Below are 25,265 nucleotides of genomic sequence, written 5' to 3'. Positions count from 1 at the left end.
AATGTCTTAAACTATTGCAACAAAATGACAAAACATTACTTTATCAGTGATCAGTGTTACAAAGTAGTGTGTGTGTGTGTGTGTGTGTGTGTGAGACCTGAGGTCCAAGGTCGAGGTAGGTGTCGATGGCGAGTACAGGGTGTGTGTAGCTATGTAGTGCATGAGGGAACAGATGTGTGCTGCAGTGCTGTAGGAATCTCTCGAGCAGGAGCTGAGCTGGAACATCCAACATCGGACACACACTGTCCGGTGCACACACAAACTGGGAGCTGGACACCGGTGAAGGAGACTCCATTGTCTACACACACACACACACACACACACACACACACACACACACACACACAAACATTACAAATTAAACAGATTATTTCTAAGTGGTTGGAAAAGTGAGAACCCTGTTGCTAAGCAACTCAAAGTATGTGCTAGCTAATAACGGAGGCTAATAACTGATCTAGATAGCATAGCTGCTATAGCCTTTTTATAGAGACTGAAATCTATAGAGAAATGTCAGGCAACATTTACCTCACACGTGTTGTAACTCGATGACTATATAATCAGAATAATAATAATCAGTTCTCATGTTTATGACTTTAAATAAATGATTATAAATTATTATTTATAAATTGTTTAAAACATTAAATCTATTTTTTAGACGTTGGACTGGTTTCAATATTAATGCAAGAGGTTTAAATACATCAGAAGGTGCTAAGCGTTTTCTTCTGCTGTGTGTGTGTGTTTGTGTGTGTGTGTGTGTGTTTGTGTGTGTGTGTGTGTGTGTGTGTGTGTGTGTGCGTGTGTGTGTGTCTCACTGTGAGTTTGGGTTTGATGAGTGTGTGTTTGTGGCCGCCACTCGGGATGTGTTTCTTCATGATGCTGAAACGATTGAAGCGACACAGCAAGAGGCCGCTGCTGTTCACCCTCAGGTTAAAGTCCACCTCCTCACATGTGTAGCTGCACACACACACACACATACACACACACACACATCACTACATTGATTTCTAATACAGCACATCAGTGCATTCTAGTGGCATAGCCTAGTTTATGTGTGTGTGTGTGTGTGTGTGTGTGTCCTCACCGGTTGAGGTCATACTGGACGTTTTGCGTGAGGTCCACATTGAGCAGGATAAAGTCATGAAGATGGCAGCGGCTGAACGCAGCACTGAATGATGAGACGGAGGTTTTACTGCTCCAACTCCTCAGTCCACACATGGCGTAGTGAGAGATAGATGGAGTCGCCTCCATGTGCAGCAACACACTCTTCAGAGATACATTACACACCTCCACTGAGCTACAGAGAGAGAGAGAGAGAGAGCTGTTTATCCCTCCATTCATTTCACATCCCTTTTTTTATCCATCCAACCAGCTGCAGTTAACTGAAGGAACTTCTCCATCCTTCTTTCTCCATTCCTCTATCTGTTCTTCATCCTGCCTGTTTTTCCTCTACCTAACCACCCTCACTCTTTTCCCTTTATTCCTTTATCCTTCCCTTTCTTATATCTTCCATAGAGAAAAAGTAAAAAGAAAAAAATAATTTGTATTAAGCTTCCTTTTTTTTTTTTATCTCATCTCTCCTTCTTTCCATTTCTCTATCTCTCCCTTCATCTCTCTTTTCCTCCATCTATCCGTCCACACATGTATACAACCATCTCATGGTGAATGTAAGTGCTGAAAATGTTTGTCTTTTATTTTCTATTGTGCTTTTGTATTTCCGACTTGGTCACATGGGAAGAATACATTTATATTTTGTTTGTTATATTGTTTTTTCTTTCCCTCTTCCATCCTTTTCTCCATCCTTCTCTCCATCCCTCTGCTTGATCGTACCCATCTCTGTCCTGGACATGAGTGTTCCACAGCACACATGAGTCGTCCATGATGAGGATAAAAGGCCAGATGTCCTGCCTCTGTACACCCTGCTCCTCCTGCCTGTTCCTCTCCAGCTCCAGGTTGTGATATGAAAGCTCTTTAATCATGAAGCGAGCTGCTCCTGATACACACACACACACACACACATGCAAAATTACACACACATTATTTACATATTCAAATGCTAAAATCTCTGACTAAATATATAATCAAATAAACATTTCCTAAACTTTGCTTTGCTTGATGTAGTAAGAAGGACCAGCCACTAGGGGGCACTACTGTCAAAAATTATTTCACCAGCAACAAAAATGATAAGGTTGATGGCTGAGTGCAGGTTTCTGCCTTCTTTTGGTTCCTCACCAACTCCAGAGTTGTTGAAGATGGAGGGTAGCACCAGCAGGACGTGGTTGGGCCAGAACTTCCTGTAGATGGCCATCTCATGCTGCTTCACCACCAGGATGTGGAGGTGCGGTGCCCCCTCCAGGGCGTGGTGGAGATTTAGCAGACCCAGATCTTGCCGGCCTGTCGTAGGGGTGAAGATAGTACTCTTTACACCGTCCTGAGACAGAGAGAGATTGAGAGAGAGAATGAGGTGAACATCTAGAATAACTAGATGACATAAACAACGATAACAACAACACCATATTGAGAGACAAATGGAGGTCATGTAACCTGAGCAGACATGATCAGTGGTTTGATATGGAGCTCTGAAGTCACCTGGTCAGAGAGGAGAGGAAGTCTCATGCTCTCGAGCTGGTGTCCCTGCTGGCTGAAGACAAAGTGGTGCTCTTTGTTCTTCGGGATGATGAAGTGAAGCTGCACCTCCTCACCAAGCATGGACGAGCAGAACGAGAAGGCATGGAAGGTGCAGTCAGACAGCTGAGGATGGACACATACACAATTTTACATTACTTTATTGTCCTGTGTGTGTGTGTGTGTGTGTGTGTGTGTGTGTGTCAGAGATAGAGAGAGACACTCACCGGACGGGCAGGCCCAGGCTCGCTGTAATGATGGCACTGCTCACAGTGGTGAAATGCATTATGGGCTGCGAACATGCTGAGCCTTATAGAGACTGTCTTCCTTTTCCTCTCACTGCTCTCATTATACTTTTCTTGCTTCAGTCCTGCACAACACAAACACACACGATCACATGACCACAACCACAAAGTCACAGGTAATGTATAATGTTCTTCAGACTAGCAGGTCACATGACTACTGATTGATGATGTCACAAGCAGTAATGAAAGTAAGGTGAAGAACACTGTAGCTTTAGTCGCACCATTTAATCTGAGCTGATTCCTGCCAGAATACACCGAGCTACACTGCTTAAACTTGGGGTCACGTGGGTTAAGGTCAAAGGACATCTTCTGCATCTTCTCCAGGTCAGGCCAGGGTGGGCCGCTGGAAACAGGAGGCTTGGGGTCTTCAGTAACATAGTCTGAAAAAAATAATAAAATTCAGATTTAAATCTGAAATATGTAACACAGCTGATGAAGCTTTATAACCTGAGATATTGTCTTTACTGCACCCCCACATACACAACAGAATAGAGTGGAACAGAATAGAAAAGTCCCTTTCACCTTCCATCAGCTCTTCCTCATCATAAACATCCACCTCCAACAGACGAATCAACATCCGAAACAAAATCCGCAAAAACTGCAGATATGCACCCGTTTTTCCCACCTGGAAGGAAAAAGATGATCTAAATAGATTAGAATTGGATCCCTTGTTGGGTCTCTAAACCCCCACTGGGGCAGCTGTATTGTGGGTGGGTCTGACCTGTGGTGGGCCACTTAGTAGGAGCCTCCTCGGGTGGGCGGCGCCTGCAGCGCTGTAATCGGCATGTTGAGGTTGTGCCTTCGTCCACTGGCGGTAATATAACGATTGCTCAGCAGCGTCACCCTGCTGTGGGATTGGGGGTCGGAGTGCACCGATCCACTCTACCTCTCCGTGTGGGAGGAGCCAAGCTGAGCTGGGCTGATCTGCCGAGTCAGGCGCCAGGAGCCGATACGAAGCACGGGACAGAACCACTGTGCGAGCGAACACGCACAGCGTTGATTTACTCGCCGCAGAGAACGTCTGAGTGGACTGGCTTGGACGATGAGAACCGGGAGAGGCGGAGGAAGAAGAGGATAAGGAAGAGGAGGACGATGAGGAGGAAGAAGACCCAGGACACTGGGAGTCACACTCCTGCTTGACATGACTTGGAGAGGAGTTGAAGGAGCTGCTATTAGCTACTTCCGATTGGCAGGAGGACACAGAGCAGGATTTATGGGAGGAGTCAGGAACAAGAGATGAGCTTACGCCATTTTCTGCAACTGAGCCTGCAGGAGAGAGAGAGAGAGAGAGAGAGAGAGAGAGAGAGAGAGAGAGAGAGAGAGAGAGAGAGAGTTTTATTTATTTAGCCATTAATGTTATGATCATGTTAGCTACTGTTATTTACCAGGTGCACTGAGGATCGATACTGAAGTAACACACATCAGTATTCAGACCTTAGAAAGCAGATTTTGTCTAAAATATTTGCATTAATAAGTTTATTTGTTTGTTATTTGTTAGTGATCTGGCTCTCAGGGTCTGACCGGAGGCTCGGGTTGTAGCACTGCCATTGCTCGGGGGTCTGTCCGGCTCCAGCGGAAGTTCATCAGACTCTATCATTCCTCCCCTGCTACTCTCTATCTCGTCCTCCTCTTCCTCCTTCAGTTCCACCCCTTTGTCTGCTGTACTCATGGTGTCAGGAATGATGCCACGTGTGACATAGGAGCAAGCCACACCTACTTCCTGCTCTAGTGCTGTGCGGGTCAGAAAGCTGGAGTCAATCAGTCGCAGGTCGCAATACTTCAGAGACCTGCGGAAATGCAGACACACACTTACAGCTTACAGCTCCACAAGCAGTGTGTGTGTGTGTGTCACTGTATGTATGTATGTGTGTGTGTACCTGGGGAATGTTTCCCCCAGAGGGTCTTTCCCAGTGAGAATGAGGATGCAGGGTAAATCTTCCAGATCCTCATAGGTGACAGGAGCCCAGTCTTCAGTTCCACACCGTCTCCATGCCTGTATTTAGTATTGACTTTTATATACAGCTACACACTTTTATTTCATCATTTATCCAAAAACTTATTGATCAAAAGCATTTACAAGTGAGTTAATATTGAGAGTGAGAGACTGAGAGCTACAGACCCTGAGCTGTGTGCAGAAGTGTGATGTGAGGCTAATCTCATATGTCGGTCCTCCCAGCACCACGGCGAACCTCCGCTCCAGCCCCAGTTTGTGCTGCGCCTCTTCCAGTCGCTCCCGTGCCAGTCGCGCCAGCTGAAGTGAGGGCACACGTACCAGCAGCATGCGCCCCCTGCCACCCCTCCCAGCGCTGCTCATTACACCCTCCACCATGGCCAGCGTCTGAGGTGTGACGTGATCCCTCAGTGCTGGGCACGCCGTCAGCGCCATCATGGCTTCGGTGTACTGCTGGATCAGCAGGTAGCTCCGGATCACCATACTGTGCAGATGAGGGTGACTGAAAACGGGGGAAAAAAAGATGATAAAGCGTTATCTTTCCTTTTTTTTTTATTCCAGTAGTACATTGCTTCATTTCATAACGACTATCTTACTAAATCCTATAGTATACCTACAGTAGCATAGCATGTTTCTGAGCCATGGAGTGAATCCTATTTATTATCTGTATACTTTTCTGGTCACAAGCTTCAGGATCATGAAGGTTATATTCTGATTTACTATTCCCTCTATCCCTGTCTGGAACCATAACCAAACCTTTATAGATTATTCACTAGACTGAAAAAGGATTGGCTGTAGTGACCCTGAACAGGGAGCAGCCCAAAGAACAACAGCAAGCTAACTTGTTTATTTCTACCTGACATCCTGATAAAAATACTTCTATTGTATGTATAGAATATTAGGCTAATTCATATATATAAATCATTCTAGCTTGTTTGTTGATATATAACATCATTACAAGTTATTTATTCTAACAAAATACAACATGTAATTGTTGTGTCCATGTCATTCCATGCTTATTTATAAGACATGCTAGCTTGATTGTTTCTATATTACCACAGTGTTTTACAGTAAATGAAGTGTGTAATTTTGGGTTCTGACCGTTGGAGCAGAACATTGACCATCCTCTCAAAGGCATCGTCACAGCGAAGAATGGGACTGGAGACACCCCACTGCACCGAGTGCTGGTAATCCTTCAGCCCAAAATACACCAAGTCATTCGGGGAGAGCGCCCCCTGCTAATACACACACACACACACACGTTATACACCTTACAACAGCAGCAGGTTTTATTAATTTCCTCAGCACATGATTGGTCTGCACACTGACTGGTCATCAGGTGTTGATTTACAGACTATACAGATATTTACCAAACAGAAATTTAAATGAATAGTATACACATTTAATATCCAGGCATTATTGTATTCTATATGTATTATTGTAACTATACAGGGGGTCACGGTGGCTTAGTGGTTATCACGTTCGCCTCACACCTCCAGGGTTGGGGGTTCGATTCCCGCCTCCACCTTGTGTGTGTGGAGTTTGCATGTTCTCCCCGTGCCTCGGGGGTTTCCTCCGGGTACTCCGGTTTCCTCCCCCGGTCCAAAGACATGCATGGTAGGTTGATTGGCATCTCTGGAAAACTATCCGTAGTGTGTGAGTGTGTGAGTGAATGAGAGTGTGTGTGTGCCCTGCGATGGGTTGGCACTCCATCCAGGGTGTATCCTGCCTTGATGCCCAATGACGCCTGAGATAGGCACAGGCTCCCCGTGACTCGAGGTAGTTTGGATAAGCGGTAGAAAATGAGTGAGAGTGAGTGAGTATAACTATACAGTATTACTGACCAGGCCATGGTTGGTGGGCCAGTGCACTTCATTGTGGATGCTGATGCGCGAGTGACACGACTGCAGGGCGAAAGGAAAGGACGTGACCTGAAGAAGCAACAGATTCTCAGCATCTAAAACCTCCTGTGAGTTCACCACACGATCAGCCAATCCCTGAAGATCACCATGAGAGACAGAGCCAGACATCGCACTAGGAAGAGGAAGAAAGGACACACTTGGTCAACATGATAGCTGTAGTCAAGCTAGCCTGTCTATGTCAATAATATCAAAATGACTTTAAATATTTTATCAGTTTTACTATATTCATTAATAAGTACCAATTTCCAAATGAATATAGTAAATCTAGAATATATGATATGATCATATTCATATATAAATTGTGGTACCTGGTTACATCGACGTGTGAGTTATCGTGGATGAGGACGAATAGTGTGTAAGGGTTCTGTTTAACTTTCCTCATGAACACCTCCATTTTGGTGTGAACCTCGTTGTCCAGACGTACTACATATTTATCTGATTTTTGTTGGGCTGTAGAGGCGTCTTCCATCCCCAGATCCACCAGCACTCCTGAAACACACACACACACACACAGATACACACACATACATACATAAATTCATGTTAGCAAATTTCACAATCAACATTAAACTTCTTTAAAACAAGTGTCCTTCTCTCAGGGTGAGCATGACTTGGGTAAGTTCTCTAAAATCATTTGAGAACGTTCTCTGAGGTAAGCGTTCATCCTAAAGGTCTTAGGTAACTTTTTTCAGGTAAGTGTCCTCAGGTAGGGGGGGCACGGTGGCTTAGTGGTTAGCACGTAGTGGGTAACACCTCCAGGGTTGGGGGTTCGATTCCCACCTATGCCTAGTGTGTGTGGAGTTTGCATGTTCTCCCCGTGTCTCGGGGGTTTCCTCCGGGTACTCCGGTTTCCTCCCCCGGTCCAAAGACATGCATGGTAGGTTGATTGGCATCTCTGGAAAATTGTCCATAGTGTGTGATTGTGTGAGTGAATGGGTGTGTGTGTGTGCGCCCTGCGATGGGTTGGCACTCCGTCCAGGGTGTATCCTGCCTTGATGCCCGATGACGCCTGAGATAGGCACAGGCTCCCCGTGACCCGAGGTAGTTCAGATAAACGGTAGAAAATGAGTGAGAGTGAGTGTCCTCAGGTAATATTTTCTCGCATGGCAATGGAGTAAGACGTGTCTGGCTCGGGATCTCACTGAACTCTTGTATTATATAATAAATAACCACCTTACTTTACAAAACATTACATAAAATCTGCTCTAATCTTGGTTTGAATGAAGGTAATAGCTGATATGAAGAGCCAATGGCGGAAAAGCTATGCAAGTATAAATATGACGCATCATTGAACACTAGCCCTGAAGCTGCCTCCTGAGGGACAGCCTAGGGAAAATGGATGCAGTGGCATCGGAGATTTAAAGCTTACATCTCGGCAGTGATCAAATCTGAACTGAAAAGTGTGCTTGCCGATGATTTCAGTTCCCTTACAAAGGAAATTAAAGCAGTCAACAAGGAAATAATAAATAATATGGCGGCTATTTAATCTGAGATAGATCAATTGAAGGCTCTGTTAAAGGAGCCGGAAGGCAGGCTATCAACGTGGTCAGACGAGGTGACAACTTTACAGTCTGTGGTAACTGATTTAAAAGCAGAGATGACCATGCTAAGAGAAAAAATGTGAAGACATGGAGGGACGGATGAGAAGGTGCAATATCAGGATACTGGGGGTATCAAGATTTTCTGTTTGGTTTCGAGGCTGCTGAGAGAAACGCTACAACTGGAAAAGGACATGCTTGTGGACTGTTCGCATAGAAGTCTGGCTCATATGCCCCTTTTCCACCGAGGCAGTTTGAGTGCTGGTTCGGAGCCTAACTTAGAACCAGTTCTTTCTTTATCGACAGCCAAAGCACCGGCTCTGAACCAGGAAAAGTGGTTCTTAAGTAGCACCAAAACGTTGCTGGTCTAGACTTAAGAACCGCTTGTGTCAGGGGCTGTGGGCGGGGCTACTGTTAGCGCATTTGATAATGTACCTTAAGTATACTAATGTTTAATACACTTTTACTTTACTGCGATATGATACATTATCAGCACACATGATAGTAGGTAGCTACATGCTAAGGCTAACTTTTTTCTGTGTTAATGATAAAATAACGTTATGTACTTTCTCCATTACAACCTCCGTTTATACAGATTACATGGAGCTGCACGTACATGTCGGATTCGCCGCGTTTGGATGTTAATGTAGGTTCACAAAGCCATGAGCATTAACAGTAAAGCAACATCCGCCATTGTTGTTGTGTTTGTGTTTGTGTAACGTCGCTGTGTAACGAGACACGTATACAGTGACGTCAGACTCGGCTCTGTGATGCTCTCTAAACGATGGAAAGGCAAACCGGTTCTTAGAAGGTTCGCCAGTGGAACCAACTTTGAACCAGCACCAGTGCTAGCTCTGAACCAGCACCCGGTTCTTTTTGGTGGAAAAGGGGCTATAGAAGTCAGAGACCTTGTATAAAAGGAGGGATGGCACTTCCAAATTTCATGTATTATTATTGGTAAGCCATCATAAAAAAAAAGCATTGCTGTTCTGGTTAAAGAATGACATCACTGCCCCTGGACAATCCTGGAAAGGGCTTTGTTTGGATTCACCTCTCTAGTAGATTTACTGTGCTCTAAAATCCCATTCACACAGCCAATCTCTAGCTTGACTTCTAATCCAGTTTTCATACATTCATTTCAAATCTGGAGTCAGTTTAGACGAGCGTTCCTCTTTAGTAGAGATTTATCACAGACAATTACAATTTGTTCCATGAGTTATGGTGAGGTTTTGGGATAGAAAGGGTTTGGTCTCACTGTCTGATCTTTATATTGATGAAGATTTTGTGTACTTTGAACAGATCCCCATAATACATTTGTATAGGTATATTTATCTTCAGAACTTAGTAGTATTGAATTCTAATTACTTTCCATCTTGCCCTCCAACTTCTATATAAGATTCAATTCTTGAATGTAAATCAGTCCAAAAACAGACTATCATCAGGATCTATGAGGTATACAGAAGGTATGATTCAACATCTTTAGATCTACTCAAAAATAATTGGGAGACAGATTTAGACGAACCAATTTCAGAGGACATCTGGTACAAAATAATTCAGGGAATTGTTTTATCATCCATTTGCCTTAGACATGCTGTAATTCAATTTAAAATTGTACACCGTTTACATTGGACTAAGTTCAGACTCCTGCAACTCTGCTGCATATGTTCTGGACATACCCAAGACTTTACATGTTCTGGACCAATGTTTTTTAGACCTTCTCTGGGATTTTTTCCAAAGCTATCCCATTTATTGCATTGTTTGTTGTGGCCCCGGAAACACAAGTCTTAATAAAAGAAAAAATAAGATGCTGGCCTTCTGTTCTCTTCTGGCTAGAAGACTAATTAAAGGGAAAGAGCCTACTTCACCCACATTCAGTCACTGGATAGAAGAGGTACCATCTTAATTTGGAGAACGGTAGATATACAGTCAGGAGTTCTGCTGGGACATTTTAGAATATCTGGCCACCTTTCTTCAGTTTTGTTGAGGAAATAAAAGCAGGAATTTATGGTATTGTATAGTGGTTGGTAATATTATTTATACCCACTTCATGTTTTTTATTTATTATTATTATTATTATTTCTTATTATTATTGACACTTTCATTGTAACTTTGAACAAATGTTTTAAACTCATGGTATCTTAAGTATGTAACTTAGTGATCCAGCATTAATGTATTCAATGTTTAGAGATTTAAGCACTTATGTACGTCGCTCTGGATAAGGGCGTCTGCCAAATGCTGTAAATGTAAATGTTATTCATTCATTCATCTTCTACCGCTTATCCGAACTACCTCGGGTCACGGGGAGCCTGTGATCTCAGGCATCATCGGGCATCAAGGCAGGATACACCCTGGACGGAGTGCCAACCCATCACAGGGCACACACACACACACTCATTCACTCACGCAATCACACATTACGGACAGTTTTCCAGAGATGCCAATCAACCTACCATGCATGTCTTTGGACCGGGGGAGGAAACCAGAGTACCCGGAGGAAACCCCCGAGGCACGGGGAGAACATGCAAACTCCACACACACAAGGTGGAGGCGGGAATCGAACCCCGACCCTGCAGGTGTGAGACGAACGTGCTAACCACTAAGCCACCGTGCCCCCTATTATTATTATTATTATTATTATTATTATTATTATTATTATTATTATTATTATTATTATTATTATTATTATTATTATTATTATTATTATTATTATTATTATTATTATTATTATTATCATCATCTCTTTACGGACATCATGTATAGTATCCGTATGTTTATTTCTGGTGTTTGGAGGACAGGGATTTCAGTTTTTTATACATTTGTTCTTTTTGAAAAATTTGAAAATAAATAAAAAAACCTCAAATTAATGTCTTTCATGGTAATGTCTCTCAGTTAAGTAACTTCTCAGGTACTTTTTCTCTGGTAACTTCTCAAGTAATATATCTCTACTAAGTTCTGTCTGAGGAAACATTTCTCATAAGTTCCCTTTGGTTACATTTCTCTGGTAAATTAACTTTAGTTAAGGTTTCTCAGGTAAACAGGTAATGTCTCTCAACTGTTTATAACAGATATGAAGTTCTCTCATGTAAAACCTCTTAGGTAGTTATGTTCCTCTCAGGTTAGCTTCTAATCACTTAAGGTAACCATCCTCATGTAAGCTCTCTCAGGTTCTCTGCAAATTTCCCACATGTTAAAGCTCTCATGCTAATTCTCTCAGGAAACCTTTCTTAGACACGTTTTCTTTCAAATATTTTTTTGTGGAAATTCTCTCGGTTATGTTTTCTGATCTTTCTCTCTCTTCTTAGTTTTTCTTTGCTACATTTTCTGAGGTAAATATTCTCAATTGATCAAGTAATGGTCCTGGGTAGCTTTTCTCAGTTATGTACAGCAGGATATTTTTCTCAGGTAAGACCTCAGATGTAAGCCTCTTTGGTCTGTTACTGTATGTAAAGTTTCATGTTATGGGCTGTCTAAACTGTCCTCAGGTAATTCCCCTCTGGATCTCTGAGACAGCTTTTCTCAACTTATTCAATGTCTCATTCTTATTAAAGTTCACTTTTCTCACTTTTCCTGATCCTGTCCCTGATGATCTTGAGCCTCACCTGACTGGCGGATGCGTCTGGCTGTCTGATGAAGCAGGACGTTTGACGGTGGCACCAGCACCAGGAAGTCGACTTTGCAGAATCTGCCGAGGTCGAGGTTCTGGCTGTTTGAGTCTGCAATGCCACACACCAGAGACAGGAGACTCCGAGCCACGGTCAGCTGTGGCGGGTAAATCTGAAACGTCTCGCTCAGGGTCTCTGCACCGAGTAATAGGAGATAATGTTAGCATGCAACTGATACATTCAAAAGCATTTAATTAAATCTGTTTTATATAGATAGATAGATAGATAAATAGATAGATAGATAGACAGACAGACAGACACACAGACAGACGGACAGATAGATAGATAGAAAGGTAAAGAAAGAAGAAGGAGAGGTCGTCTAACCTGTGCAGGTGTCAACTTTCATGTTTACTTCTTCCTCAGAGTGAACAGGGTCACTGAGCTCAGCCTGCTGCTTTCTCCTCCGCTGATACCGCAACAACTCCTTCTCCAGATTATCACCTACACACACACACACCACACACACACACACACACAAAAACAAACTCATTATGACTTAATGGCTAGCTTTACATTAGCATAACGCATTCTGTTTCAACTCAATGTTTCCTAAAACTATATTAATGTTGATTCACAAAGTTGAAACCTGACCTCACCTCTAGCATGGTGTTTAAATAGTGAACTGATTTAGCTATGAGTTTAAAAGCTAAACTAATCAAAGGAGATGTTTTTACAACATAAACCAATATCAGATCATATCAGGCCATTTTCCTCTGTTGAGTGAATCATCTATAAGTTAGTAAGTAAATTTCCTCAGGTGAGATTCTGTGCAGTTTATTTCAGGTACGTTTTCTAAGGTAATCTCTTTTATGAGTTCCATTCTCTCAGCTTTTTACAGTACATAATTCCTCAGAGGCAAAGTTTCAGCTTAATATGGATTTCAAAAGCTTCACTAACCAAGAGATGTCTTGTTGAAGTGTGAAGCCAGGACAGAAACTTTCCCCGTGATGAGCTCATAGCTGATCTCCTTTAAAAACTCGTTAGTGCTCAGCATTCCCTCGGCTAGTGCCCTTGACTGGTATTTACCTGACAAACACAAACACATGAGTTTATGAGCGTGAGACTTACACACCGAAGTGTATGTTAGGTTGTGCTGAGAAGCTGCCTGAGTCTCACCGAGCACCACGATGCAGAACTCTGAGGCCCCGGCGGAGGCCGACGTGTGGATTATCAGGACGTAGTTGGGCAGTCGTTGCGCTTGTTGCTGTTGTAGGTGTGTGTTATCACTGAGCAAGTGCAGTGTCTCTGAGATTCCCTCACCCAGAGAGCTCTGAGCAAGCAGCACCTGAACGCTTCCACCCGATACACTGGCCTCGACTCGTGCTAGCCATGGCAGCTGCACAGCGGTGATTGGGGGGACGGCAGCACCACACACTGAGGCCTTCAGCACGATCTGCTCAAACTCCTCACGCATGGGGATCTGCTCCGAACCTGCCATACAAACATGATATAGAAAACATCTTTCTTTAAGAAATATTTTCTTCCGTTAGTGCTGTTGTTATTGAAAAATTTCGGACCAATCAGGAACCAGAATTCAATAGTATTACTTTTATTATGTTTATGTTTGTGTGTTACCGAGGCGTGCGAGGTACTGCAGTGTGAGCAGGATGAGAGTCTCAGAGGTGGGGATTTGGCTCAGCGACACTCCCAACGTCACCAGGCTCTTCTCACTCAGCTGGCTGTAGTTATAGCAGCTGGCCAGCAGGGGGCTCACCACTACATCACACACATTCCCGAAGAAGTACGGCAGAGCGCCTTGACCTGCAGAGCGAGGAGGAGTACAACGTGAGGATCATCACACACATACACAAACTCGTTACTGTCATTGTAAGGAGCTCCAGCTAGGATAATTATTAATGCAGCTAATTAAAATGTGTGTGTGTGTGTGTGTGTGTGTGTGTGTGTATGTGTGTGTGTGTGTGTGTTTGGAAAAAGGGTGTATAGGGTCTCACCGATGAGGATAATGGGTCGAACCCCGCAGGTGTTCAGCAGGTTATCGGGGACGATCAGGGTTTCTCCTGTTGTGATTGGCTGAGGCTGTATGACCCCTGGTGCTGACAGAGACGCCTGATTAGCCAGTGACAGCAGAGAACCTGGGAATGGAGAAGAACACATATCTGTCATGACTTGCAGCTTGACAACAAAAGTGATGCTAGTGAACATAACTGAATTAATAATAATAATAAAGACTAAATAATAAAGAGGTGATGAAGATCTCATATCTGTTAACTCACCTGTACCACAGGGAATCGGGCGAATCGCCGGGACCGGGATGGCGGTGGCAGGGACGGGCATCACTGGAGGAGGGTGCCAACTACGGTGACGCTTTTTTGGAGGCCCTGATGCCATGGCAGAGGATGCTGGGAAAAGGAGTTCAGCATGAATGGAGCTAATGTAAGAGCTAATGAGCTAATGAGTTGGTGGAGCTAATGTAAGCTGATTCGGTTTTACACCCAGAATGCAGTATTTTGCATGTGATTATGTGTGAATACACCTGAAGTGCAGGTATTAAATGTGTACAATCCTGTTTACACAGTTAAAGACACATTGACTACATAATGAGAAATTTTATTTAAATGAATTTTTGAAATTATTAAATTTTTTGTTTTCAAAATTATGAGGTGGGGGCACGGTGGCTTAGTGGTTAGCACGTTCGCCTCACACCTCCAGGGTCGGGGTTCGATTCCCGCCTCCGCCTTGTGTGTGTGGAGTTTGCATGTTCTCCCCGTGCCTCGGGGGTTTCCTCCGGGTACTCCGGTTTCCTCCCCCGGTCCAAAGACATGCATGATAGGTTGATTGGCATCTCTGGAAAATTGTCCCTAGTGTGTGATTGTGTGAGTGAATGGGTGTGTGTGTGCCCTGCGATGGGTTGGCACTCCGTCCAGGGTGTATCCTGCCTTGATGCCCGATGACGCCTGAGATAGGCACAGGCTCCCCGTGACCCGAGGTAGTTCGGATAAGCGGTAGAAGATGAATGAATGAAAATTATGAGGTATTATCAAGATTAACAACCGTTTATTTTGCCTCTATATGTTTTAGTTTTATACATAAATTGATCATTTAAAATCTTTTAAAAGTTGCATTTTGTACCTGACATGGATCAAAGTTAAATAAAATAAATAAATATTCTATATACTAAGTATGGAATAAAGTATGTAAATAAATAAATAAATAAATAAATAAATTAATTAATATGAAAAAAAAGAAGTTAACTATATATTCTCTATTTATATTATTTGTTTTTTTTCTATCCTCAAGCTAAAAAAAACATTTATTTACAAATAATATAATAGAGAATACATATTTAACTTCTTTTCCTTTAACGTTACTATATTATTAAAGTATATACATCGTCTTCTTTAGATACTTACGCTTATTTTATTTACAAAACTCCAATATAATGTTGCAGATTTAAATGTTGAACACACAATTAATGATTAATTAGCATTTTGTGATGTGATTTGTGTTCGGTGCTGTGATTAGCTGGCGGGTCTCACCTGGACTGTCCCCTTGTTTGATTGGCCGATAGCCTTGTGTAGGCGTGGCCAGTGGGTTTGTGTAGCTGGGGCTTAGCAGAGTGGGCCGGCTTTCTGAACTTAAACCGTTTGTCAGGCCGTTAACACGCAGAGCAGTGGGTACTGAACACACACACACACACACACACACACACACACACATACTGATTTTCAAAACCTAATGCATTGTTAATGAACCTCTCCAGTATTTTCACTTCTATCATGTGTGTGTGTGTATTACCTATAGGTAAAGATTTAGGGGTGTGTGACATGGTGCTTGGAGGTTTCAGGAAGCTGCATTCCTGCATGACTTCTGGAGTCCCCAAAATCCCCGGAGACGAACTGGACTGTCCTCGTGCTGGAGGTGAATCTGTAACACATTTACATTTAGCAGACACCCTTACACAAAGCCACTTACATTTTATCTCGTTTATATACATCTGAGCAATTGAGGGCTAAGGGCCTTGCTCAGGGGCCCAACAGTGGCAGCTTGGTGGATTTAGGGATTGAACTCACAACCTTCCGATTGGTAGCCCACCACCTTAACCACCAGGCTACCACATCCCTGCACACAACACACACAAACGCACGCATGCACACACACACACACACACACACACACAGATAGACAGCTCATTAAAGTACAGTGTTACATCTCAACACACACACACACACACCTGAGAGGGAGAAGGAGGAGGGACTGCGGCTGATGGTTCCTCCGTTCTCTTTGCTGCTCAGTGAGGATGATGAGCTGGGTTTGGATGAAGACACACTGGAGAACTGCCTGGTCTTACAGTCTGGGAAGAAAAGAAATTTCACACAGCTGTTTAAATCAAGTCTTCTTTATCGTCTGTTACTCAGTCCTCTCATGAAGGAATGAACTGACTGAGTCTGTCCTTTTTATCAAGAAATAGAAGAAGATATTGTGAACAAGAGAAGGAACAGATAAACGAATGAGTTTAAAAACAGAACGTTTTCACTTACATAAACAAATATGTTCACATTGTTCAAACAAATGAATGCATGAACAGATAAATAAAATGATAAATAAATGAACAGCTTTATGAATGAATGAGTGAATTAATGAATGAATGAGGAACGATTAAACAAACAAACAAAAACAAACAAATGAATGAAGTGATGAATGAATGAACATAGACATGAACAGGTGAATGAACAAATGAATAAATAAATGAATGAATTTAATAACAGCATTTTGTTTCACTTTAATAACTCTATTAAAAATGTCCACAGTATGAATGAATAAATGGAGGACTAAATGAACGGATGAATTATCAGAAGAATGAATAAATGAATGAATTAATAAATACACGAAAGAATAGATGGGTGAACAGATGAATGAATTAATGACTGAAAGAATTAATGAACGACCAGATGAATGAATGAATGAATGAATGAATGAATGAATGAATGAATGAATGAATGAACAGAGGAATGAATGAATAAATGAATGAATGAATGAACAGATGAATTATCAGAGGCATGAAGAAAGAAATGAATGAATAAACAGATGAATGAACAGATGAATTAACAGATGAATGGATGAATGAAGTAAAAGAAACAATGAACAGAGAAATGAACAGATAAATTAATGAACGAATAAAAGCACAGATGAATGAATGAATTAATAGATGAATGAAAGAGTGAGTGAGTGAGTGAGTGAGTGAGTGAATTTAATAACAACATGTTGTTTTCACTTAACTTTAATAAAAATGTCCACAGTATGAATAAGTGAATGAATGAAGGAACAAAGGAGTGAAGGAGTGCTCTACCTTTCCAGCAGATGAGTGTGCCTTTACACAGCGCCCCCTGAGAGTTCTTCACCAGGTGGTACTTTAAGTGCTTCTGCTTTTTGGGCTGCGTGCTCAGCTTCAGGTTGATGTGGTTGGAAAATTCAGTGAAGTAGCGGAAACCTTTCTCACCGCAGCCTACACAGCTCCCTGAAAACCCTACACACACACACACACACACACACACACACACACACACACACACATACTTGTTTATTCTTGTTATTATGAGCCGTAGGTCAATTATTAGCCCTCACATTGTTAGTAACTAGTAGGTCAGATGTGTTTTTTATCAGAAATCTTAACAAGCTGCACTTTATTATTTGTCTGTATTTCTTTATTCTACATTACTATAAGGTTTTGTTATATACTCCCAGATTTTCCGTAGTTACATACAAACACACATCATGCTAAAATGTTTAGCTAAAGATTATCTTTATACTTTATAAAAACTTTTATCTTGTCGCTCATTATCATTTACTAATAAGTTCCATGTCTGTTTAACTCCAGGTAACTTCTCACTAGTGTTTTCTCATCAAAACGGCTCCTACCTAAAAGTGCGTTCTTCCCGTTTTCATCCGGCAGAAAGCGCTTGTCCACGGCACACACCAGGATGTGCTCCGGAATGCTGGGAGATTTGGCTCCCACCAGCTCGAAACCAGGAGGGATGTCGATAGGCTCCGTCGCCATGGAAACCAGACGGAGGTCCTTCCCTGCCTGACAGAATCCTGGAGTAACAAAAAAAGATTCTTGGACTCATCAGTGAACTTCAGTTTTCTTTACACAACTTCTAAATGAAATTAGATTTAATACACTGAATATAACCCTTGACTGTGTTCATTATTAATTGATGAAATAATAAAAGAAAGTGTTAAATGATATCTACACTGATTCTGACATGTTAGTGTCACATCTTTCTAACTTACCGTCCACGGTGCAGCAGCCGTCAGGGGGCGGAGCCTGCAGGTAGGGAAGTGGAGGGCTGCTGGTGTCCGATTCATCGTCGTCGTCCATGTCGTCGAGGCCGCTGGAGGACTGGCAGTTCATTAGGACGTGACCACCTGCATCTGACCTGAGGCTTAAGTCCATTTTGGATTTAATGTCTGAAGGAAAAGGGGAAGGAAGAGGGTGGGGTCACATGACACAAGAATTCCTCAACAGATCAACGTTTACTTTAGTTTTATCCGAGTCTGCTTTAAAAGCCACAGCGTTTCTGCTGTTTGTTCTCACCATCCAGGTTTGTGGTGAAGTGATCCGGCTCCAGGTAAAGCTGAGTGAAAATGGGCTGTGGATCGCCGTTACTGGAGCGCAGCGAGGCCTCGATGGAGTTGTGCAATGCCTCCTCAAAGCGGGAGGACTTCAGCTGTCCTGCGTATGAATTCCCCATGATCTGAACAAACAAACAAACAAACAAACAAAATTTAATTACTAACTGTAATCTGATAAGAAGAACTTAACTTTACTGTACAACAAGAAAGGCTTTTTGTAGCTACACATAAAACAATTTTTAATAAAAACCTCAAATCAGAATCTTAACATGAGAAAACATGATGGAGAACTTGATCAAGAACTTGATGTAGAACATCATGGAGAACTCGATCAAGAACTTGAGGGTGAATATGACAGAGATAACCTCGCTGTGAAGCTGTCTGCTACACCTGTGAGATCAAACCTGCTATGACCAGGTAGCTACATCTCAAAAAACTGCTTGTTGATTCAAAAGGTGCAACAACAACCACAACAACCACAAAAGCCCAGCTAACAATGTAATAGAGTGAGAGAGAGAGAGAGAGAGAGAGAGAGAGAGAGAGAGAGAGAGAGAGAGAGAGACAGAGACTGTACCTTTAAACGTTCTTCTCCAGGAGTGAAGAAACTGGATCAGCTTCTTTCCATCGCTGGCCAGACAGGAAATGTTCAACTGTCTCACCTGTCCATCATCCCAGACTCCTTACAGCTCTGTCTCACACACAAACACACACACACACACACACACACACCTGTGAAAATAAAACAACACACAACATTAACACTTGTTCATAATCTTTCCCTCTCTCTGAGTTTCCTCAGATGCTATCTCTGTGTGTGTGTGTGTGTGTGTGTGTGTGTGTGTGTGTGTGTGTGTGTGTGTGTGTGTGTGTGTGTGTGTGTGTGTGGAATGTAGGGGTCAGTGTTTCGGGTCAGCGTGTGGTCGGCTGTCCGGGAGCTGATAGTCTGGATGCTGCTATCAGTTGTGAGTGACATGTTTAGATGTAGCAGCAGATTGTGGAGTAGCCTGACATGTGTAGCTGTAACTGATAAGAGTGATGGATGAGGAGACTGTACACCACACACCCTGGGGTGCAGCTGGTAAAATACTTACACACACACACACACACACACACACACACACACAAACACACACACACAGGCCATAAATTCCAGGATGAATTTTATCCTTCTCCTCAGTAACAGTCTCCAGAGCAGAGCCGGATCGTGGTTTCCGATATATTTACATTTACATTTACATTTACAGCATTTGGCAGACGCCCTTATCCAGAGCGACGTACATAAGTGCTTAAATCTCTAACATTGAATACATTAATGCTGGATCACTAAGTTACATACTTAAGATACCATGAGTTTAAAACATTTGTTCAAAGTTACAATGAAAGTGTCAAAGGTGTGTTTTTTTTTTTTTTTTTTTTTTTTTTAAAATGCAAAAGATAATGAAAGAAGTGCTAGTTGAAGTGTTTCCTGAATAAGTAGGTCTTCAACCGCCGCTTGAAAATAGCCAGTGACTCAGCTGTCCGGACCTCTAGGGGAAGTTCGTTCCACCACCTTGGTGCCAGTCGTGATATATATCACGATATTAACTCATTATTATTATTATTATTATTATTATTATTATTATTATTATTATTATTATATAAGAGAAGGTTTTTATAGGATTTCAACTAACACAGTGTAGGACTGTGGACTGTTAGGCTGAGTTAATATAAATTATTTATAAATGTGGTTCATCCTGACAGAACAATAGGCAAGATATATGAAGTAACAATTTTATTTACAAGTTGTATTATAACATTTTGTAAATAACAGTAAATCGATGAAATTTTATTTTCATTCTTTATCATGCAGTCAGTTTTATACTTTAATACACTAAACTCTAAACTAATACACTAAATTTATTAATACTTTTTTGTGTCTATTTTTGTATTTTAATTTATTATTTTAATGAATTATTTTATTTCTTGGATTTAATAAAATAAAAATAAATAAATGCATATAAATAAAGCACATGCATTAAAAGGTATATATATATATATATATATTTAATACATTTTGTACATATACATTCTACTTAATTTTGATTCAATTTTTTTTTTTTTTTTTTTTTTTTTTTACAGATTTTTTCTACAATAAAAAAATACATTGGTTAATTTTAAAATAAGTCATATAATGTTACACAAGCCATTTCAGTAAAAAAAATAAAAAAATCTGCATTTTTAGCTCTGTGTCTTTACTCTTTATAAGAAACAGTTGTTAGATGAAGTCCTGACTTTAGGTCGGCTCTGAACGCAGACTACAAACCACAACAGGAAACTCATTCCAACCTCACATTTGTTAATGAAGTCCGATTTACACAGTAAAATTTAAATATAAAGAACAGTAACCTGCGAGATAAAGCAGTAATTATGAGTCACAACACGGCAGATAATCAATACTCCACACTTCCTGTTCATAAGCACTGTGACAAGAAGAAGAACAGAATAATAATTAATTACACAGCAGCTACAGCTGGGCCTGAAAGATCCTTAATGCTGCTTTAAGTCACTGTTCATAATAAACAGCTGATATGAAGTGACTCTGAGTGAAACTCTGTGGCTTGTGATAAAAATCTTATCTTTAAATGACGATCCTTTTCAGTAATAATACTGATCCTTTTAAAAAAAAATTATTATTTTTTTTTTTATATCATCCAGTACTGAAACATATTCACTTATAAACACAGAACAAAGCGCAACTTTCACATGTAACCTGCAATTCAATTTAAGTATAACTATAATAAATAAAAGTATCTTTATAGTGAATAAATATACTGGTAAAAAATCATTTTATAAAACAAATTGAAATCTTTTTCATTTCTTAAAGTGTCAGATCAAATACATTGTTTTGGACCATTTTTAAGAGATGTCCATGTAAAGTTCGATAAAAAGAATTTGTTCCCAAATTGTCTCGATAATTGTGATAAACAGTGATCATGTGGATATTGAGCAGAGTCGTAATAAATGAAGTTATGTGATGTGGAAACGTTTTATTCAGTGTGGTTTAAATGAACACACTGACTAAGATGCTAAAACCCCCTCAGTGGATTTTCTTAAACAGCTTCACACACATTAAGTGTTGAGTAACAGAGAGGAGGCGTGTGCTTTCTTGCCCTGGGGATGAACACGGACCAGTTGGAGTGATAATGACATTTAAAACACTGCTTACTGTCTCGCCTGCAAGGCAAAGAGGACTTTATCTGATCCTCCCGAGTCTCTGTCTAACATACACTGAGCATTCTTCATCAAAACACAGCTGAGTTACCTGAACACAAACACCTGTGTTACCTCATGAACACAAACATTTGAGTGATCTCAAGAACACAATCACCTGTGTTACCTTATGAACACAAACACATCTGAGTTACCTCATGAACACAAACATACTTGAGTTAGCTCATGAACACAAACATACTTGAGTTAGCTCATGAACACAAACACACCTGAGTTACCTCATGAACACAAATACACTTGAGTTACCTCATGAACACAAACATACTTGAGTTAGCTCATGAACACAAACATACTTGAGTTAGCTCATGAACACAAACACACCTGAGTTACCTCATGAACACAAATACACTTGAGTTACCTCATGAACACAAACATACTTTAGTTAGCTCATGAACACAAACATACTTGAGTTAGCTCATGAACACAAACACACCTGAGTTACCTCATGAACACAAACACACCTGAGTTACCTCATGAACACAAATACACTTGAGTTACCTCATGAACACAAACACACTTGAGTTACCTCATGAACACAAACACCTGAGTTACCTCATGAACACAAACATATTTGAGTTACCTCATGAACACAAACACATCTGAGTTACCTCATGAACACAAAAACACTTGAGTTACCTCATGAACACAAAAACACTTGAGTTACCTCATGAACACAAAAACACATGAGTTACCTCATGAACAAAAACACATCTGAGTAACCTCATCAACACAAACACCTGAGTTACCTCATCAACACAAACACATCTGAGTTACCTCAACACAAACAATTTCAATTCAATTCAATTTTTATAGAGATTTTAACAATTCACATTGTCTCAAAGAATCTTTACAGAAATATAGAAACAGAATAAAAAAATTAAAGTGTAAAGTTAAGTTACTATTTATCTCTAACATTTATCCTTAATGATCAATCCTGAGCTGACCGTGGTGAGGAAAATCTCCCTGAGATAATATGAGGAAGAAACCTTGAGCAAAACCAGACTCAGAAGTGAACCTCATCCTCATTTGGGTGACACTGGACAGTAAATAATGTAAATGTAAATAATGTAAATGTAAATAACGCAAATGTAAATAATTTCCTTTCTACAACAGTGCAACTGAGAGATCATGAGGAACTAATGGGTCAGCAAAAACTCTGAGTTCAGCACAGACCTGATCTCTGATAAAGACCAGACCATACAGCTGACTGACACAACATTGGTTCAAGGCATAACAGTCTCCGGGCGGCTCCATCCACAACAATCACAAGAGACACTCGCTGACCATGCAGATCAATCACTGGCAGGGTGACCACCGGACAGCGAGACTCCATCCAGAGGTAGAACATCAGGATTGACAAAGTAGCTCCGTAAGAAGAGATGAAACACACCTGAGTTACCTCATGAACACAAACGCACCTGAGTTACGTCATCAACACAAACGCACCTCAGTTACCTCATCAACACAAACACCTGAGTTACCTCATCAACACAAATGGACCTGAGTTACCTCATGAACACGAACACCTGAGTTACCTCAACACAAACGCCTGAGTTACCTTATGAACACAAACACACCTGAGTTACCTCATGAACACAAACACACCTGAGTTACCTCATCAACACAAACGCACCTGAGTTACCTCATCAACACAAACACCTGAGTTACCTCATGAACACAAACACACTTTAGCTACCTCATGAACACAAACACACCTGAGTTACCTCATGAACACAAACACACCTGAGTTACCTCATCAACACAAACGCACCTGAGTTACCTCATCAACACAAACACCTGAGTTACCTCATGAACACAAACACACTTTAGCTACCTCATGAACACAAACACACCTGAGTTACCTCATGAACACAAACACACCTGAGTTACCTTATGAACACAAATGCACCTGAGTTACCTCATCAACACAAACACCTGAGTTACCTCATGAAAAGTAAACCTGAGTTACCTCATGAACACAAACACACCTGAGTTACCTCATTCACATAAACAGACCTGAATTACCTCATTCACACTCATCTAGAACTTTACAGGTTCCATCACTTATCTGTGTGACAGGGAGAGAGAGAGAGAGAGAGAGAGAGAGAGAGAGAGAGAGAGAGAGAGAGAGAGAGATTTAAAACAAACCAATTCAAAAGGAAACACTTAAATATTCAGAACGACAGTTTTCAGAGCAAAAGATAAAAATGAGGATGTGACCCGAAATTAAGACAAAACTAAACCCAAAGTAGACACAATATCCTGAGAAACACACACACACACACACACACACACACACACTTTTTCACCCTGAACTCAAATCACACTCTAACAATAACAGAGAAGACACAGCAGCAGTTTGATTCACTAACAGTCCACAGGTCTCTAAGATCGATTACATCACGATATTCACGATCAATATTAATACTCTAATGTTTTTGAGAAACATTTTATATTTAACAATTATAAATAAATAAATATACTTTTAAATTTAAATAAGTCATGAAAAATCAATCAAGTTCTACTTCTATTTTTATTAACAGTTTGTTTCCGTTTTTTTAAATAAATTCAGCATCTTTGTGTTTTTTTCTTATTTATTCAGATTATAAAAATGTAAAAATAAAAAATTAAATAAATAATAAATTCAACAATTCAGTAGATTTAGAAACACAATTTAAAATAATCACACTTATCTGTAAATCTGTAGTATTTATAATTTAAATATATTAAATATTAAATATATTAAATAAATTTATAATAATAAATATAAGATGCTGAGCAGTGATAATTTCACATTGGGTTTTATTTTGTCTTTAGATGGCTGGGAAAACATTTAACGTAATTAAAATAAAACCAAATAAACAAACAAACAAAGGAATTTCAAACAGTTCTATGAATTTCAAACATTTAGAATGAAAACTTATAAAAAATATAAATAACTAATATATAAATAAAAAAAAAATATATATATATATATATATATATATATATATATATATATATATATATATATATATATATATTATTATGATATAAACAAACTGTCTACTTTATTTCAGCTCTTTTGGGAAACGTCAAAAAAAAAAAGAAAAAGAAAACAAAAAAGAATGAACAATAAATGAATGAAAAAATCCAATTTTTAAAAAGTGACAAAGTTCAAGTGACATTAAAGGCATTAATGTGTTAGAAGGCAGTGTGTCTCCCCTCTCCCTTCATTCCCTTTCAGTCTTCTTTCCTTTTGTCTCTCTCTTTATTTATCTAATTACGTTACCGAGGGTAAAAGGAGCCCTAAACGCCTCCCTCACCCTCACCCTGTAGAAATCAACCAAATCATCCACAGTTTTCTTTACATTTACAAACACAGAGTTAGTGACACGTGAAGCGAAGGATACGAAACATCG

At 40.5% G+C, this 25,265-nt stretch overlaps 1 protein-coding gene across 2 annotated transcripts in view; it reads right to left on the bottom strand.

The window, feature by feature from the left end:
- Nucleotides 1–25,265, bottom strand: part of greb1l (GREB1 like retinoic acid receptor coactivator) — a 29,426-nt gene that overhangs the window by 3,026 nt on the left and 1,135 nt on the right. The window contains exons 2-32 of one of the 2 annotated variants that reach the window (XM_060875340.1): nucleotides 19,169–19,323; nucleotides 18,557–18,716; nucleotides 18,253–18,429; nucleotides 17,878–18,054; nucleotides 17,309–17,485; nucleotides 16,193–16,312; nucleotides 15,757–15,885; nucleotides 15,498–15,638; nucleotides 14,235–14,360; nucleotides 13,953–14,093; nucleotides 13,576–13,761; nucleotides 13,117–13,431; nucleotides 12,898–13,026; nucleotides 12,325–12,441; nucleotides 11,938–12,135; nucleotides 7,109–7,289; nucleotides 6,723–6,912; nucleotides 5,980–6,116; nucleotides 5,047–5,380; nucleotides 4,805–4,920; nucleotides 4,449–4,714; nucleotides 3,649–4,193; nucleotides 3,450–3,552; nucleotides 3,149–3,307; nucleotides 2,850–2,992; nucleotides 2,587–2,748; nucleotides 2,230–2,428; nucleotides 1,828–1,990; nucleotides 1,082–1,294; nucleotides 813–954; nucleotides 98–298 (exon numbers count right to left, since the gene is read on the bottom strand). In XM_060875340.1, coding sequence (XP_060731323.1) covers nucleotides 98–298; nucleotides 813–954; nucleotides 1,082–1,294; nucleotides 1,828–1,990; nucleotides 2,230–2,428; nucleotides 2,587–2,748; nucleotides 2,850–2,992; nucleotides 3,149–3,307; nucleotides 3,450–3,552; nucleotides 3,649–4,193; nucleotides 4,449–4,714; nucleotides 4,805–4,920; nucleotides 5,047–5,380; nucleotides 5,980–6,116; nucleotides 6,723–6,912; nucleotides 7,109–7,289; nucleotides 11,938–12,135; nucleotides 12,325–12,441; nucleotides 12,898–13,026; nucleotides 13,117–13,431; nucleotides 13,576–13,761; nucleotides 13,953–14,093; nucleotides 14,235–14,360; nucleotides 15,498–15,638; nucleotides 15,757–15,885; nucleotides 16,193–16,312; nucleotides 17,309–17,485; nucleotides 17,878–18,054; nucleotides 18,253–18,429; nucleotides 18,557–18,713 — 5,544 coding nt within the window. In that variant the 5' untranslated portion in view covers nucleotides 18,714–18,716; nucleotides 19,169–19,323. The remainder of the gene's footprint in view (nucleotides 1–97; nucleotides 299–812; nucleotides 955–1,081; nucleotides 1,295–1,827; nucleotides 1,991–2,229; nucleotides 2,429–2,586; nucleotides 2,749–2,849; nucleotides 2,993–3,148; nucleotides 3,308–3,449; nucleotides 3,553–3,648; nucleotides 4,194–4,448; nucleotides 4,715–4,804; nucleotides 4,921–5,046; nucleotides 5,381–5,979; nucleotides 6,117–6,722; nucleotides 6,913–7,108; nucleotides 7,290–11,937; nucleotides 12,136–12,324; nucleotides 12,442–12,897; nucleotides 13,027–13,116; nucleotides 13,432–13,575; nucleotides 13,762–13,952; nucleotides 14,094–14,234; nucleotides 14,361–15,497; nucleotides 15,639–15,756; nucleotides 15,886–16,192; nucleotides 16,313–17,308; nucleotides 17,486–17,877; nucleotides 18,055–18,252; nucleotides 18,430–18,556; nucleotides 18,717–19,168; nucleotides 19,324–25,265) is intronic. The other variant, XM_060875341.1, reaches the window with a different exon arrangement.

Source organism: Tachysurus vachellii, chromosome 7 (genome assembly GCF_030014155.1).
Source record: "Tachysurus vachellii isolate PV-2020 chromosome 7, HZAU_Pvac_v1, whole genome shotgun sequence".
Taxonomy (NCBI): domain Eukaryota; kingdom Metazoa; phylum Chordata; class Actinopteri; order Siluriformes; family Bagridae; genus Tachysurus; species Tachysurus vachellii.
Note: the sequence above shows the minus strand (reverse complement) of the source record. Positions and strands in the feature narration are given on the sequence as shown.